This window comes from Falco punctatus (genome assembly GCF_963210335.1).
Source record: "Falco punctatus genome assembly, chromosome: 4".
In the NCBI taxonomy this organism is placed as follows: domain Eukaryota; kingdom Metazoa; phylum Chordata; class Aves; order Falconiformes; family Falconidae; genus Falco; species Falco punctatus.
Genome location: NC_137583.1, coordinates 77323169 through 77340977, shown reverse-complemented (window position 1 = coordinate 77340977; position 17809 = coordinate 77323169). Strand labels below are relative to the sequence as shown.

General features: G+C 38.2%; 1 protein-coding gene across 1 annotated transcript in view; it reads right to left on the bottom strand.

Annotated features, from left to right (window-relative positions):
* Positions 1-16665, bottom strand: part of COL1A2 (collagen type I alpha 2 chain) — a 37452-nt gene extending 20787 nt beyond the window's left edge. Inside the window, exons 1-22 of the mRNA XM_080383651.1 lie at positions 16546-16665; positions 15827-15862; positions 14092-14175; positions 12674-12730; positions 10517-10561; positions 10359-10412; positions 10008-10061; positions 9567-9620; positions 8990-9043; positions 8650-8703; positions 7260-7304; positions 6973-7026; positions 6820-6864; positions 4821-4874; positions 3417-3515; positions 3289-3333; positions 3083-3181; positions 2480-2533; positions 2272-2379; positions 1359-1412; positions 1104-1202; positions 181-234 (exon numbers count right to left, since the gene is read on the bottom strand). Of these exons, the coding sequence (XP_080239777.1) occupies positions 181-234; positions 1104-1202; positions 1359-1412; positions 2272-2379; positions 2480-2533; positions 3083-3181; positions 3289-3333; positions 3417-3515; positions 4821-4874; positions 6820-6864; positions 6973-7026; positions 7260-7304; positions 8650-8703; positions 8990-9043; positions 9567-9620; positions 10008-10061; positions 10359-10412; positions 10517-10561; positions 12674-12730; positions 14092-14175; positions 15827-15862; positions 16546-16647 (1404 nt within the window). The 5' untranslated portion in view covers positions 16648-16665. The remainder of the gene's footprint in view (positions 1-180; positions 235-1103; positions 1203-1358; positions 1413-2271; positions 2380-2479; positions 2534-3082; positions 3182-3288; positions 3334-3416; positions 3516-4820; positions 4875-6819; positions 6865-6972; positions 7027-7259; positions 7305-8649; positions 8704-8989; positions 9044-9566; positions 9621-10007; positions 10062-10358; positions 10413-10516; positions 10562-12673; positions 12731-14091; positions 14176-15826; positions 15863-16545) is intronic.
* Positions 16666-17809: the final 1144 nt, after the last annotated feature.

Genomic DNA, 17809 nt, shown 5'->3' with positions numbered 1-17809 from the left:
CCCACAGAAATGAGTGGGAAGTTTCTCATTGATCTTCTGAGTAACATGGTAGTAAAATTTTGCTGGTTTTACACTGAGTTGTGATAGAGCTCGGTACAGAGATCTCTCCTTTTTAAAATCTCATTTTATGTCTATGTTTCACATGCAATGGGGAAACAGAATGAAAAGCAAGGTACTTACAACAGGACCTTCCTTGCCAGCAGGGCCTGGGCTTCCAGGCTGACCTGGGAGACCCTGAGAAAGGAAAGGATTCATGTTTTGGGAAGGAAACCGAGTCACCCAAGAGTTAAACAAAATGTTTTTTCTACATATGTGCATACACACACAGGGATGCCAAATTATCAATACACACTGTGGAAACAGGACTGTATGTCCTATCAAGTTTACATCTAAAACACACTAAAGTTTAATTTGGTGGTGCATGCTCCCATGCCAGTTGAAAATCAGTATAGGTAAGTACCTGTTCCGATCAGATAAACTCATTTAGCTCTATTTTAGCAGAGAAGGTGCTCAAATGGTTGCAGATGCTTAACAGTTCACATGTGCATTGAAAACTTTCACTTCATGGGGTGGGGTAGGAAGAGAAAATGTAGATTAAAGAGGATAAACGACAATGACACGGACATAAGCTGGCTGCAGCCAGTACCACTAAAAGTGGATGGCTGTTCTCAGTGAAATACTTTGCAAAATAAAATTGAAATAACTGAAATCAGCCATCTCACATCATTTTAGTAGGGTTTGCTTTTCTTTTAGTTAAAGGGGACACACACATTTCAACTGTGACGTTAATGATCACATTCTATAAATTTTTGCAAGTGGAACCCTCTTTCAGAAGTCAAGGCAGCACCCAGTACAAGGGGGAACTGCTCCATGACAAGGCAATCAAATGCTACCACATACAAAGAAACTGATTTCAATAAACATTTTGATGCTTCTTAATCATTTCCTCATGGATGTTTTTTCAACAGAATGGTGGAAGTACCCTAATTGTGGTTAGCACAGGCTGAATTTTTGCAGTTGGATTTCTGAGTAATTTTGTCCCTAAATTTTAAGTAATTTTCTTTTTGCACAGTTCAAACTTACACCACAGAGTTCAAACTTACTCTTGGACCCATAAGACCAGGCTCACCAGGACGGCCACCATCACCACTAGGACCTTTAGCACCAACAGGACCACTAGGACCACGGTTACCAGCAGGTCCCTACCAAAATAAATAAGTTTATTTAAAATATTTAAATATAAAATATATTTTAATTTAAATATTTAAATTAAAATGTAAACAATGTATTTAAAAAAAGCATCACACATCCTTATATAAAAGATGTTTTAGAAATAGTGACCCAGACAAAAGTCTTACCATGACACCAGCTCTGCCATCAGCTCCAGGGAGACCACGAGATCCAGGCACACCCTGCAAGTGACCACAACATAAATCAAGAAAAAGAAAGAAAGAAATCTGTTCCTGTAAGGTGTATAGTGCTTGCTAAATTTCAGCCTTCCAAGCAGGCTTGCTGAATTCGAGGTAAGTGCAGCTCTACACACACCTCTGTGCAAATACACGTTGTGAAAGAAATCTCTCTCATTTCCTTTAGATTTCTTTAAGTTCCACTCTGCTTGTATCAGAGCATTTTCAGTGTTCACTGAAATCTAATAGTGGGCTCTAGCCAGCAGCTAGGATCCCACAGCCTGGTCCACACAGTTTCACCTTCACTTCTCTGTAGAGAGTTACTGGCTTCTCTGTGACTCTGTACACCCTACCCAAGGTGCAATACTGAATCTTTACCTCTACCAAAAAAATCTAGTGGAAGCACTTCTATTTTCCCGTGAATTATTTTCCTGCATGAAGCCACATGTCTCCTGAAGTTTAGAGTGGTTTCCTCGCCCAGTGAAAAGGGTACTAGGCACCCTTGAAGACACTGAATTAAAACCTTTTGCCTCACATTATGTGTGAGCCAATTATCTGTTTTAAGCAGTTAAATCCCATCACAAAGCTTTAAGAGTAATCAAAGATAATTCACTAAGTATTACACAATGGATAAATCAAAGCAACCTGTAATTACTTCAGGGATAAGATAGTAAACAGCATTAATACAAAGCAAATGTAGGTGTGGTCCCAACTAATCAAAAGGCTCAGAATTGCAAATGATCTTTGCTTAGCAGAATTAATGTAAATTTAATTACTCATAATTACTTAATTTGCCTTTGTGACTGTAGCTTTATTTCCTCTTTCCTTTTTGCTTCTACTTCTGGAACATGAAAAGAAAACCTACTCTTAGACCAGCAGGGCCCGGGGGACCAGCAGAGCCAGGTTCACCAGTGCTGCCTCTCTTGCCTTCCTCACCACTAGGACCAGGAGGGCCAGCGGGTCCAGCAGCACCCTATTTCAGGAAAACAGAGAAAACGAAGAAATAAGATACTGCGTTGCAGATGCTACCAGACTTTTTCATTGAAGAAACCTTCACATGTTGCCATACTTACAGGCTCACCCTTGTTACCACTTTCTCCCTTGGCACCAGCTGGGCCTGGTTCACCCTAGAGTCCAAAACAAAAAGACACCATAGAATTAAGCATCATTTAAAAAAAAAGTCTCTCTTCTACCTGGACAACTTTTTCATGAATAAAAAAACTTTTTAATCATGCAATGCCATGCCTGCCTCTGTTGCAATAAATGGTCAATTAACATAACTGTATTTTTGACTTAACAGGCATGAAAACAAAGATGCTTATTAAAGATGCTTAGGAATGACAGTAATTGAACTACGACACATTCAGGGTTGGTTCCTCTACTGAGGATACACACTGATGGCCAGATCGTGAGACTGCTGCCACATCTCTCCACACTATCAACATGGACAGAGCTTAACAGTCCTTGCACTCAAAGGGAGCGCAAAGTAAACCTCTTCAGTCTCAGCATCTGAAGCAAGCAGTGAGACACAGAAATTAACTACAATGTTAAAATATAGTGGAGCAAGAAAAAGTGGCTGCATTAAATACAAAAACGTATCCAGAGGAAACCTTTTACAACTGTGCACACTGTGTCCAATTTTCAAATGAATACATGCAATATAAAGGGACACTTACAACAAGACCTCTAGCACCACTAGGACCAGCAGGGCCAGGAGGACCAGGAATACCACGGGGACCGGGCAGACCAGGAGCACCAGCAACACCAGGAAGACCCTGCCCAACAGAGGGGAAAAAAGGTATTATGAGCCCATTATCTTCTCCGTTGCATTAATTGCATTGGTATTTTTAGAGCAAACAAGTGTGAGTATGGCTGTACTTACAGCTGCACCTTTAGCCCCTGGAAGACCATTGGCACCAGGATTGCCCTGTTAAGAAAGAGAACAATACTGGTTAATTCAGTCTCACATTCACTCATCTGACAACAGATAAAGTCTGGCGAGTTACTCACTGGAGGGCCAACAGGACCACTAGAACCAGGAAGTCCAATCTCTCCTCTTGGACCAGCAGGACCACTGGGACCAACATTACCAGCAGGTCCAATTTCACCCTGTTTGAGAGAAAGACAAATCCCTCTATCAGTGTACACAGCATTAGGGCAATAGCAGAGCAATCCTCTATTAGCCTGACATTAAGACAATCTGAGATAGATATATATTCCCACTTCAGAGGCCAAAAGATCAAGGAGCTGAGAGTTTTATTGGATTTTAAAGGCACTGAAAAAAATCACGTCTAGCAAGGCTCCATTGAAGCTGATGGCTAGCACGGGTGCAACAGATGCTTAGTATATCTAAGAAGCTACATTACTGCTGAGGATTACACAGAACGTTGATCGAGAAAAATCAGAATTATGACTCCCGTCTTATCTGCAGCCATGTGCCTCCAGCATTGGCCTGAGATGCCTCACTGTATGAATCCTAACTGACTATTATCTTGCAACTTAAGATGACATTTGCACTGATGCAAAATGATGCCTGAACAGAGCGCTGTAGGATAGCGTTCACAGCGAAGTACATGACAGGAATAAGGTTCTTGGTTTTACTCTCAGAAACTTGTATTCACTAAGACTACTACAAAAAACTTAATATAATGACAACTTCAGCAATTCTCTAAGTACTCAGAGTTCACCCTGGATACACAGGCAGTCTTCTTGTGAAATTACATGCTGTAACATTCTCATCTGCATCAAAGAAGACTTCATGGTTTCCAAATGTCTTGCCTTTTGATAAGACTAACCAGAATGGGATATCAATTTTTTCTCATCCTCCCTGCAGTTAATATTAAGAGGGCTAGCAAGCAATGCTCTATTTTCTTCTAAAGGTGGATCAAGGTAAGACCAGGTAAAAATGCTAAGATCTGAGCAATAAACTGAATCATCTAAGTTATAGTCTGAAAGAGCAAAATGGTACTGCCCTAAACCTGAAAAGTTACCATTTCTCCATTGTAGTTTCAAGAACATAGGTTGGAAGGAGCCTGATACTCAACTGCAGCTTCTTGGTCCTCTACTACTTCTGTAGTGATATAACCTGCTACTTTGCTTATTTACCATGATTCATGTCACTCTTTGAAGGTGTATACCACTGTACCACATAGGAAGCAGTAAAAAAAAAAAAAAGTTATGCGTCTTCCTGAACCTGACTAACATCAATCTTCAGCTGTGAAATAACTGCTGTATTTTAATTTAGCATTCATATATGATGTTTTCCAAATACTGTAGGCATTAATCTTCATCCTATCTGTAACTGGTAAGAAAGCACTTCCATTTCAGAGAGGGTGTTTTTTTGCTGCTTAGCAATACTAGTTACTATATTTCATTTTCACTGTCAAATGTACCAGTAGAAACAGATGTTCGTACCTTAGCACCAGGAGCACCTGGGAAGCCTGGAGGACCAGCAGCACCAATAGGGCCCTAGGAAATGAAAGGGAAGCAGATGTCTAAAGGTATTCAGTCATGACACAAACATCTTGCTTACTGAAAAGAACAGATTAAAAAAAATAATGCACATTTACTTAGATGCTGCTGCACATTACTATCTCATAATATTGGTTGCCTTTTGCAACTCCAAACTGACAGAGCTGGTTCACCACAAACAGTTAAAAGCAAGGTCAATGCTGAAAAACATTTGCAGAGCAGCTACAAAATTGTGAATTTACCAGCAACAACTGGTAAAACCTTGCCTTGAGGTCAAACACCTGAGAAAGAATAAACAGAGGATGGGCAGAGGCAGGGATCTGCAAAGCGAGATGTCTTGCTGTACAGTCCCACAATGAATGAAGGGGAGCACTACATCCTGCAAATGCAAGTCTTGGGTGGCTATTTCCAACACATTTACTGTGCAGGTGTAACTGCATATGCTTTCACACCAGTAGTCCTTCTGAACTACTACCACACACAAAAATCCTGTGTTAATGATAGCATTTGTCCTTTACACATGGGAAGAAGGTTAGTAAGATACCTGCAACCACCTATTGTTATAAACTGGGTACCTGGAATTCTCACTGGTTTTGCATAAGCTAAGAAAAAAAAAGACCAAATGTCCTTTGAGATATGTATGAAAATATAAACTTCAGAATTTCCATTGCAGTGACTCTTTTTATGCTTTAAATTCTCAGTGGCAAGGAGAATAAAGTATTTATTTCTGGTTTAGTTTTAAAAAAGTACATTAGTAAGTGCTATGCAGAATGCTTGCAGCATCATAACCTAAGTATGTCTAAAATAATTTTAGCCTGGCATAGACACTCAGACTCAATGCAACTCCCTGCTGCTGACCATTCAGAGTAACACCTTCGCAATCTCCAGCTCCAGAATATTTTTGTTACAGCAAGTCAGTTTCCTTTAGGATAGCTAAAATGTTTTGGTTCTATTATGAAGTATGACATCAGATCTCAGCTATAAGGTCTTTATTTACCTGCAATTTAAATGCCAAATCACATATATTTTTTAATATCCCATATGGAAGAGCTGAAGTGAAATTCACACCTATGCTAATGTTCTACTCTGTTGAAGCATGACAGATGTTTGAAGTGACAAGGAGTATTAAAATCAAACCTAACAAATTTAACAAACCCAAGTATGACTTCACCACTGACTCAAATTCTGAAGGCAGGAAGGAAAAACTATTCTGGGCTACGGCTGATTTTTTTACAGCTTCAAAACTATACCCTTGTACACACATTTATTTCACTGAAATAAATGGGGTTTATTGAAGTCAGTGGTATGCTATAGCAACGCTTAACTCCTTTTAAACTGACAGATCTGCACTGGATTAGCACTTATTAGAGCAGTTGTTGTTTACCAGCCTGATCAGGACAGTTGGATCTTTATTGGCCTTTCATGCTACATCATGTAACTCAGGTATCAGTGGTGAATGAAAAAGGTTAGCCTCTCAGTCAGACAGGACAATGTTGCAGGTGCAAAGCTGTGTCCTGGAGTGCATATAACAGTTTCAGGATGTATATAATTATAGTAATCTGCAATGTGTGCATGGTATGTATCTGTTAAAAAGTGTAAAGTCTCTTTTGTTTTGGTATGGGAACTGTTCTGTTATGCTGCTGGAAATGAGAATTCTGTTCACTGGGTGTTTTCCTATGAACTAACCAGTGCAAATGAGAGAATATTTGGTTCCTTTGATACAGATGTGTTTAATACAAATCCTGAGACTCTCAGGATATTGTCTACAAAGGGTTTATGTTTTGTTAATTCTTTTTTTTGATGGTATGATAAGCAACAAAGAACTGTTTTAAAAATGTCTACACAATTAACTTCTTGGAAACCCAAGAAATCCTCTATAAACAGAAAGAGGGACACAAAGCCTAACTGAACCACATTGTCAAAGATCAAGACTGAAACTTACAGCAGGTCCAGTGGGGCCAGCACTGCCATCACTTCCACGAGCACCCTGTGAGGAGAGAACACGATAAATAAGAGTTTGAAAAGAAATGTGAAGGTCAGAGAAAGCCACAGTAAGTGGCTGGTCATGGTGACAGATAGATGGGAAGCTACTTACAGCTGGTCCAGGGGCACCTACTCTTCCTCTCTCACCAGGGAGACCACGAGCACCCTGAAAGAAAAATTAAATTGTTTATATCTATTCACTGAACAAAGACACGCAGGGGTTTTTTTTCTTCTACTAAGTCCCCATAGGAAGTGTGTTGCAGCCAGGCAAATATTCACATACTATTACATTAGAGTATCTAGCTATCTTGAGCGTTACTGATGACACAAATTGACCAAACCGCTGGCTGAACCATATCTATCAGATTATCATTCTTCACAGCAGCAGCAAATACTTACAGGTTGTCCTGGGGTACCATTTTCACCAGGGGCGCCAGGTTCTCCCTATGAAAAAGAAAGTTTGCAAGCTTTAATTACTGAGAGGATGCTTTGGACAGATAGCAAAACTGCTGGATCCTACTGTCTTTTGTCTTCTGTAGCACATGCACCACAGTAACAGCACATCAGGTCCTGAGGGTGTAGAGACTGTGACTGTCCCTGTATATACTGGAACACAGCCAGTTGGAATCCTCTTAGAAGAGGAGGGCCAGAGCAGGTAGCTTCACTTACCCATCTCAGATTTCTTGACTCTCTTTATTCTGATATTTACTTTGTAGCACACACTTAAGAGATAGGGCCTAAATTGTCAGCTCCCAATTCAGATCAATCAGCAGCTGTTTTTCAGTTGAAGCAGAAGCAGAATGATGCTTTCTTTTGCCTCAGGTTAAGGTAACACAAGTTTCTGACAAATGGCTGGAAATAAAGATCTGCCTCAGGTATTGTTAATTTAAGACCAATAAGACTGATACGAGTGACAGCCATTAAAACATGACTCCTCTCCCTTAGGTATTAAGTGTTCTCAGCAAGCCTGTAGTTGGTCTAGGCTGGTTTATAGTGACAGGATTTGTCCTAGAGCACTTGTATGCTGAATGTGCCTGAATGTACCTAGTCTCAGGTGCTGCAAACAGCACAGATATTTGCCTTCATCACTGCTTTCAGCACAGTTATATCATGAGTAACCTTGGATTATTATGCTTGTGTTTTTCAGTCAGATTAGCACTCTTACCAATAATTGTTCTTTCCTTTATTTAATTGCTTTGTCTGCTCCTAATTGCCAATGACTGGACAGACTGAGCGGTTGCTATCTTTTTCCCAAACTTTTTCTGAAGGTTAACAACTTGCAGTGATAATGGAGAATGCAGTGTTACAACTAGTAACTCTGTAAGGAAATAATGCTAAGCTCTTAGAAACAAGCAAGAGGGAGAATTAGTATTTGAGCTTTTCATTATTATAGTAAAAGTTCTTGAATACAAATCTCCTGTGAATAAGCCAGCAGCATTAAAATTTCCTACAACCATATATTGCAGTAGTGTAATTTTAAGAACACTCCTGTTAGGCACTGAGGTTGGAATGGGAGAAGAAACTAAGACAGGAAGAGTTTGCTTGAGATGTTTCTAGACCATATTTTAAAACATTTTTTAAGGATAGTGTTCAAAAGTGCACTAATCTGAAGGTAAAAAGGAAAAAAGACTGTGAAGATCAAATAGCCTTAAGTCAGAAGAGTACTGCATCCATGCAAATTTTTAGCAGAAAGCCTTACACTATAGCATGTCTCACACGGTAGAATAATGAGAGAACTTTGCTAGAAAGAGCTACAAATGCATCCTACATTTTCAGATTTCATCTTTACCTTGTTGCCAGGAGTACCGGGTTGTCCCTTTTGACCATCCAGACCATTGTGCCCCTATATTGAGTAGGAAAACAAATATTTATATATGTATGTTCCCACAATGGCTATACACAAACTCTTAGTCTTGTAAGGTAAATCCTTCTTTCCATACAAAATTATTTCCTAATATAATCTTAAAATTAAAAATATTTCTTTTACAAAATGTCTTTCAGATCAGGAGATATTAAAAACTTCAAAGGAGTTCAAGTACTCCTAACTTTGAGGGGATTTCCAGGGGTTTCCAGTATGCTGAAGTGTTGACAGTCTTAACTATTTAGGGAAAAAGCATGTATATACTCACCCTAATTCCCTTAAAGCCAGGCAGACCAGGGGTTCCAGGGAAACCACGAGCACCCTAAAAACACACAGTGCATGAATGATTGTTTCTCGTATTATATACTGTAGTTAAAAAGAATGAAAAAGAGTAAGTCTTTCAATAAAATTAATGAGTAGATTTGGGCCGTGAATTCAAGTGATGAACACAGTCCATTCCCTAACCTCCCAGGACCAGACCTGTTCAAAGACTAAATGTAATCAACCTGATCTTCCAGTTCTGAATCTCAGAAATTTCATGCATTAACATGGGATAGCACAGCCATTTTAGCTTTCTGTGCCAAGGTGCCTGCTCACCTGCTCCTGTGTATCTCCCCACTATGTCACTTCTGTTAATAATTACAGTAGGTTTACTGCAAGGGGGAGCAGGACAGAGTGGACACAATAAACATAACTATATGATAACTCTGAAGGGCAAAACTGAAATTGGATTAATCCATATAGGGGCTAGTAATAGACTGCTAATGTGTCGGAATTCAGAAATGTTGTTAGGTTTCATTGATAAGAGAACTGTTTTGTATTATATACAGTAGATCACTACATACCTGAGGGCCAGCAACACCCCTCTCACCAGGTCTTCCAGGTTTGCCAGGGTGACCCTAAAAAACGCAGTAAAAATGCACTAAGAAGGAAAGCTAATTTTATAAAATAACAAGATAAACCATTCAAAAAAAGAAAAGGCATTGGCAAAGTTTCTATTTTTCAATAAATACAGAGAATTTGTTAGCTTTTGTATTTTCTTCTCCCTGTATTCAGGAAGCTATATAATGTATTTAGAGAAGTTTTGAAGTTATCCATTTTTCTGTACATTTCCAACACAGCAACTCTTGTATAGTAAAATAATTATTTTAGGGGTTTATTTATAATATCCAGCATTATAGAAAAATGTAAAAATTACAACCGATAGAACACTTAGCTTAATAATAACTTAATATTAGAGTTGAATTGCAGCCTTAAGAGATGAGAAGCATTTAATAATCACTTACATCTTCACCAGCCTTTCCTGGAGGGCCAGGGGGACCACGAGGACCCTGGGGACCCTGTTGAAAATAGATTGAGGATTACTTAAAGCATCATTTCCCAGATAAGTCTTTTCACTGGTTTCTGACTTGAGTTGGGGCACAGCTGGAGCCTAATTGACTTTGCACTTTATGATTTCAATCTGAAGGAGTCTGAATCTGAGCGTTCAGCTGTTTCTGTAACAGGATCAAGCAGGAATATCCAATTAAACATTCAGGGATGTGCATACGGGTAGGAGAAATAGGTGAAGCATGACAAGCCTACTTTGGGTCCTATTTCTAATGGTAACAGTGTCTGGATGTGAAACCTGTACTTACTGTTTGACCAGGTTCACCAGGTTCACCAGGAACACCTTGAAAACCAGGAGGTCCCTAGAAGACGAGGGAGATTTTGTTAGTGTTTGAACAAGGTATTTTGTAATTTTACAGGTATGTCAATGTTAATTAGTCACTAGGAGAGGTGAGACTGTACTTACAGGGGGTCCAGATGCTCCAGGTGGTCCTCTGGGTCCCATTAAACCCTAGGGGAGAAAAAGTAAAATATTTTTTAAGAAAAATACCATTATATAAATTTGTCTGTAACAGCAGTTCCTGGCATTCCTAAAATATTGGTAAGTATTACAGTTTCCAGCGTGCAATGTCCAAATGCAGTAGGAGGAAGTTAGGAGATCTGCACAAATTTGCACAGGCTGTCCAAGTGCAAACTGATCTTCTAATGGCAATGAACCAGCACAGAACTCAGTGAGATGATTAGGAATGTACCATTATGACTGGGAACTTTGTGATTAGGCTTCTTAATCTATTCTGGCTTGTTAGCAAGTGCACTAGTTCGTTCTTCTATGTACCCTCTCCCTTCCTGTGTGTGAACTTCCAGAGTTTAAAGACAAGGGCCATAACATCACATTAAGAAAGGTGGTATTTTTGGGCCTGTCAATTTTATCATGATTTTCCAGAAGAAATGTTGGAGGAAAAGATCATTAAAATGGTAAAAGGGAAAATAAAGGTATATAAATGGCAGTATTGCCATGAACTGGGAGGTTCACACATAATTTTGGAAAGAAATCAAACAGCTATTGCACAGATTGTATATACATCTATTTCTAATAATGATCAACTTCTATTTGAATATTTCATTGGGGTTTGTTTTTGATTAAATTCTCTTCATTTCACCTTCAAATTAGGTCATTAACATACTCTCCTTGAGTGAATTTAGAATTTACACACATCTTGGAAAAAAAGGGTCAAAAATCACTTTTAAGAAGGAAATTTCCATAGATTACTGCACTTTCTTAACAGCTGTCTTAAGTTTTACTAAGCAAGCAAACAACCTTGAACTGAAATTTAATTTAGGCTTCTATTGTCTAAATGAATGTTTTATGAGATGTTTCAATAGAAATCATTATAGTTTTAATTGGTTTTAAAACTTCCTTGGGAACTCTTTTAGATTTTCTCTTTACAAGATTAAAATCATATGCCAACTTTTCAATGGCTTCTGTAGCTTTCCCATAAGACTGAATACTTTTTATTAAGGGAAATAAATGCGTGTTAAATACAGGCATTTACTTATGGAAGCTAGAGCAACCTCATGGCTATAAAAATATGCAGTAATTCTAGGAAAAATGTTTCTGGACAGTCTGAATCATATGTGCTGCATAAGCCCTGTGAATCTCTTCACAAATTATATTCCAGAATTGTTCTTCCCTCCTTTTGTATCTTTCCAATGTCTCACATTTTCTTTATGAAACTTAAAAATTCCTCACAGTTGGCAGATTCTACTGCTGCTGCTGTCAGATAAACTCCAAGTGAGTCAAAAATTGAAACACAGAAGTTGTGACACCCCACATCAATCCCCCTCTCCATTTTATGATTTCTTGTCAGACAGAGGGCAGAACTTGACTGAAGATACTCCTAATTTTCATATTGTGCTATCTATGTACACTGAAAATATCTGCTAACATCAGGAAGGGTTAGAAATTAATGTGGAGAAGCAATAGACTGTTTAAATGTCCATTTGGACATAGTATACAGTAACTGATAAAGATTCCTCCTCAGAATAGCCTTGCAGTAGCAAATACTAACATTCAGTTGTTGAGAACCAAGTGTGGTGGCCAATTTCCTACCAAACCTGTGCATTCTAAGGATATCAAAAGGGTTATACAGCCATGGGAGAAAAATGGTCACCAACTGGAGCTGAGATACTGAGTTACTTTCTAGACCTATGTCTGCTTTAGAAAGCAGCTTTACAATTGATCTTATTCCTGAAACACAATCTTCTGTCTCAATATGGGTAAAGTAATACTACATCAAAGTACATGTGTTATCTGACATCAGATGATGAGATTCTTTGATTCATAAAACTATGGAAAACAGAATTCAAGCACAGGACCCAGCAGTGCTATATCCAAATTAAATATATAGTCAGTCCCAAGACCACATCTCAAGTCCTAAGACTGTGTTCCAAACACTTCACGTTGTCCTACATCAAAGGATCAATTTAATAGTCTGACTCAAAATATGATCAGAACACTTAATTTTAACACTATACTTTGCATTAATACAGCTGGATTAGACTCAAAGGAAAATACTAAACACATTATCTATGCAAGTTATCAAGTGCTAAATTATATACCTACCATAGGTCCTGGGCCAAAATCAGCTGCTTTAGATGGATCATATTGAGCAGCGAAGTTCTGTAGGTGATAAAAAGTTGGAAATTAAAATACTAAAAACATTATTTTAGAAAGCATTGATAATTACCATTCTACATCTGTCCTCTGACTTGTGATATGGTATGTTAAGGCAGCATATGTAGAACTCAGTAAACATGGCCCTATACATTTCCATTCACTTGTTTCCAGAAAGACTTGGTTTTACTAGCAAGGCCCTTTCACACAATGGCCTCAAACAGCTATGCTGTAAAGGTAATAGAGACATAGCAGCAGTGTGAACTGAAACTTAAGAATGTCAACTCAGTGCTCATTTAAAATGGAAAACTTTCTGAAAACCTTCAAATTGTTCTAATTTCCAATGAGGGAAGTTATGCATGTTTTTTCACTGCATTGCTTAAGTAAAATTAATGTACCAGCCCTGACTATCTGATGAGGTGGGCCCTTCACCTTCAAAAAGATCCAAGGAGCATACAGCCTCAAACACTGCACTGGATTTTTTATCTTTTATCAATATAAGTTTTGTAGGCAAATATACATCTAGTTTTGTTGAGTATATTTTCCCTCTTCACTAAAATGGAAAAAAATTCTATACAACACAATCAAAAATCCTTTTCTTGCTTATTTTGTTTTATTAGCACATTAAAATAATAGAAATGAATGAAAGCAGTTTGGAGCTTGCTAATAAGAAAATTAATTATTGCTATTCATATTGAAGGCAAAAGAGTATTCTTCCATGCAGGAGGATTTGCTGAAGTTGATCAATACAACACGGTTTCTGTCTTCAGGCTCCCTGTGCGAGCTAATGTCAAGCAAAGAGTTAAAGCCAGAATTCTGCAGAGAACACATGATGGACACTTCCGCAGAAAGTGTGTATGCGACACAGTCTACTTATGTTCTGCTGCATGAACACAGATAGAAATGAAAAATTCTAAAGGAAGATATTCTAAAATTCTAAAGGACTTTTAAAGTATGGACTTTTAGCTTAAGGATAGCCTTCTTCAGTTTATTCCAATACAGTTGCTGTCTCTTGAGCCCAACCACAAAGTGCTGTTTCTTTTCCCCATCTGCATAACAACACAGGTTTCATTTAGTTGATTACTAATCCATATACATTATGGCTGTATAATTTAATGGTAATTAACAGGGTTGATTTGCTCCTGTGCATAAATCCCTGTTGAATACAGAATCCAAATTTGCCACAGAAAACACATATCCCAAGGACAGTTTCAATGGAACTGAGATCATCAATTTCTTGCAGATCACAAGAGAATGTTTCCTCTACTCTATAATGTCACATCAGTGTTTTCAAGCAGGAATGCATTTAGTCTTAGTCACAAAGCACAGATTATCATTTTCAGTAATATAAAGTGAGGATGCCTTACTCCGCCAAGACCTGGAGGACCAGGAGGGCCTGGAGGACCTGGTAGACCATCTTCACCATCTCTGCCTGGTGGACCTGGTGGACCCTAGAGTCAAAAAGGGGATTATAAAGTGAACATTGGAAGTGGCTAAAGAAATCTCTGAAGTGTTAAATTCATTAAGAACCCAGCACACGCTACAGCAGTGCTATATATGCAGTTTCAATGAATTGCTAACTTTAGAAAATGAGCATAGCCTGAATTTACATTGCCTTGCCACACCTTGTATCAGATATTTACTGTACTTTTCTATTTGAGAAGATCTATGAAAGCAATATTGGATCTATGCTACCAAAGCGTAATCTCCAAATTGGGAAGTTTCATTTCAAGCGACCAAATTTTGCACCCGTGAACCCCAAGTGACCCATGTGGACCCACACAGCCTGTCAGATTCTGTTAGTGAAAGCCTAAAGTTTGACCAGCTGAGGACTGGTAGAGGTCAGCCCTGCTGGTATGAACTAATGTAGATTCAGAGTAAGTCAAAGGCCAGTTTTTAATTAGTCTAGACTATTTGCTGGCATAATTGCAAATTCAATGACAATAAAGCAGTGCTCTTCTACAGATTTTTGGTACCGTCACTCACTACCACCACCAGAACTTCTTTTACAACAACTTGAAATTACATGTGTTCAGTCCAGTAACATTAGTGCTTATATTCTTTCACCCTCAACGCACAAAGCTGGTCAAGTTTTGCCATGTGGCAACTGAGGTGAGGTATTTCATTTGGACTGCATTTTGGACCCAGTTTAGTGCTAGATGAAATCCATAATAAAAATATTATGGATTTCCAAAGGAGAAGGATTAGGCTTGCTGCCTTCAGGACAAAGCATGTCTCTCACTTCATCAAACAAATTTAGTTAGTGGTAGCCTAAAGCAAATACCCAGTTAACCACACTGTTACACTCTTCCTAATAGTTCCCTTTACATTTCTCAGCATACTACGATCTAACAGATCTTCAAGAGCTACCTATCAGTACTACGGCATTTTCATTTTCAGAAGATACAAGGAAGATACATGATAGCTACATGCTGCCCAGATAAGGATGTGAATTTCAGAATACCACTTTACAAAAAGCAGCGATGCAAAAGCAAATCAGAAAAGCAGGTATCAGCAATATGAATTAACATTACAATTAAATTATTCAGATGTCCTTATTGATAGTTACTTTTACAGCAGCCTTTAACAGTACAATATCTGCTTTTACTAATTGAAGGTAGATGACAAATGCCTAGCTGTCAAGAAGAGAGCTTTTTCAAGCCATCTTCGGAGGCACAGATAATGAATGATCCTCAAAGCTAGCTTTGCCTATTCAGGTTTAATGTAGAGAGCCTACCCATACACCATACTGTTCACAGACTATATCTTCATGTGTCAACTTTCCCTTCTGCATTTTCATGCACTATTTCCACTGCGAGCAGTTAAAAAAAAGTTTTTCAAACAATCACTTGGAGTGCCAGGCTGTTGTCTGAACTCAGCCGCATCTGCTCAGGCACAATGGCTATAATTAGGTTGGCAAGGTATCGCTGGAGCAGAATTTGGTACACAGATAGCTTGGTTTCTTTTTAATGGGATTGTGCATGCAAGCTTCAGGTACATTCACTTAATCTCACATCAATGCTTAAATTTATTTTTTTCCTGCTGGTCTTCCAACAGCTGTTCAAAGATCTCAAACAAATGAACGTCAGTCTAATTCCTTACCCTTTCTCCCTGTGGCCCTTTGTCTCCTCTAGGGCCCTGCCAGAAGAAAATAAAACTTAATGACGAAAGGAAATGGAAATTTTCCAGGATGATGCAAGGAAACATATACATTAAAAATAATTAGTGTACATGAAAAAGGGAGAGAAGACTGCACATACAGGTCCGATAGCTATTTTCCACAGACAGCATATTCTTTTTTTGCAATAAGCTACTGGAAACAGATCAGTCACTGTCATTACTACGTCAGTTAAAATATCACTACGCAGTCCACAGAAGTATTTGCAAAGTTGATTCTAGTCTCTACTGAATAACTGGGTCTAATTTAGCAGTAGTGACTCTTAGAAACAAAATAGAATCTATTTAGCCTTTAGACCTGTATGGATATTGCTATACTGTTCAACTCATGTAAATCTTTCCAAAGGAACTCTGGTTGAACAAGAATGCTTTAACGCAGTTTAGTTCTTGGAAGGGTTAGTTCTGCTCTTGGGTAAAGCAGCTTAAATCCAATATCTGAATTTACCATGATGTTAAGATGCTGCACCCACTGTTCCCCCATTTTTACTTCCTACTCATCGCAGTGCTACTGCTATTCTCAGGGAACACTGGAAATAATGGAGGTAGTCTGTTTTCCTTTCATCCAATTTCCAACAAAATATTAATCTGCCTAAGATTATCTGATATCATCTCCATTACCACACAAAAGAAATAAAACCGCTTACCTTCCGCCCTGCAGGTGCCTGGAAAAAATAAAGAAGAGAATTTAAAAAGATACAATTTCTCCCAATATTTCCAACTAAAATAATGTACAAACTTAGACTCATATTCTTACATAACTATAATTTTTCTCAGTACAATATGTTTAAGTATGGTGTATGGTTTTAAATTACTATGAATGCTAGGAGTTTATTATATAAGCAAAGATACATTTAACTACATTAGAGCATTCTGTGGAACACTCTGAATTTTATACCTATTACAGCCTATAAAACTGGCATAAAAATGTCACACCTGAGTTCTTTCATAATCCTTCTGTGCAATGAAATTTAGACCATAAGACTGGCTTTAAAGCAGAGTCATCTCCAATCCAAACTGGCAGGTATAACATCCAAACACCACTGCTCCGTTACTTTCTCCTCATAGTCTTTACACCTATGAAGGCAGTCTCTCTCTTAAAAAGGCCGTCCCACTTGAGAAATTGGGGTGGGTACCTTTCCAGGCAGTCCCTTCAGGATTTAGTCGGTATCTTTCCATGACCATCTTGGAAATCAACATTAGTAAATAATACCGCCACAAAAAAGAAGTCTAGCCTGTTAATTGAAGTTGCGCGTTATGTATTAGGAAAAAAAAAAAAACATTATACTGACCTCACTTACATCTGGAAAAAAAAGGGAAAGAAAAAAAAAAAGAAATAATTAGAGTATGGATTCAGTTATTTTACAAGTTCTACATTTCAATGCTTTTAAATCAAAATGCAATTTTGTTTATTTTCTTAACCCCCAAAAAAACATTTTCTGAATGTAATTTCTTACTTTTAAGCTGATTATCTTAAACTGTGAAGACTCACAGGTGAGATTGCTATGTATTTCAAATTCCAAAGGCTTGCTAATGAAATTAAAACAACAGAGTTGATACAGTAAAAAGGCAGGTACCTTCTATAAGCCTGCTCTAAATATGCTTAAACATATCTCCATGGAAAAATGCATGTATGTGCTCTCACATATGTGTGCACACAACAGATGAATAAACCCAGACAGGCTGACACGTGAAGATTTTTTATGCAGAAGGGTCCTACCCAAACTTGCCTATTTCCACAATTTCCTGTACAATGTCATAGTACCTAACAGAGAACCGTCTGAAGCTATTAACACCAAATAGCAAATAACGTTCTCTCTGCGTGTTACTTACTACTAAGTGTGCTCTCATTAATTAGCTGGGGATACTAATTTTCAAAAATCTGTTTTCTGAGTTTCAAGCAATTAAAAA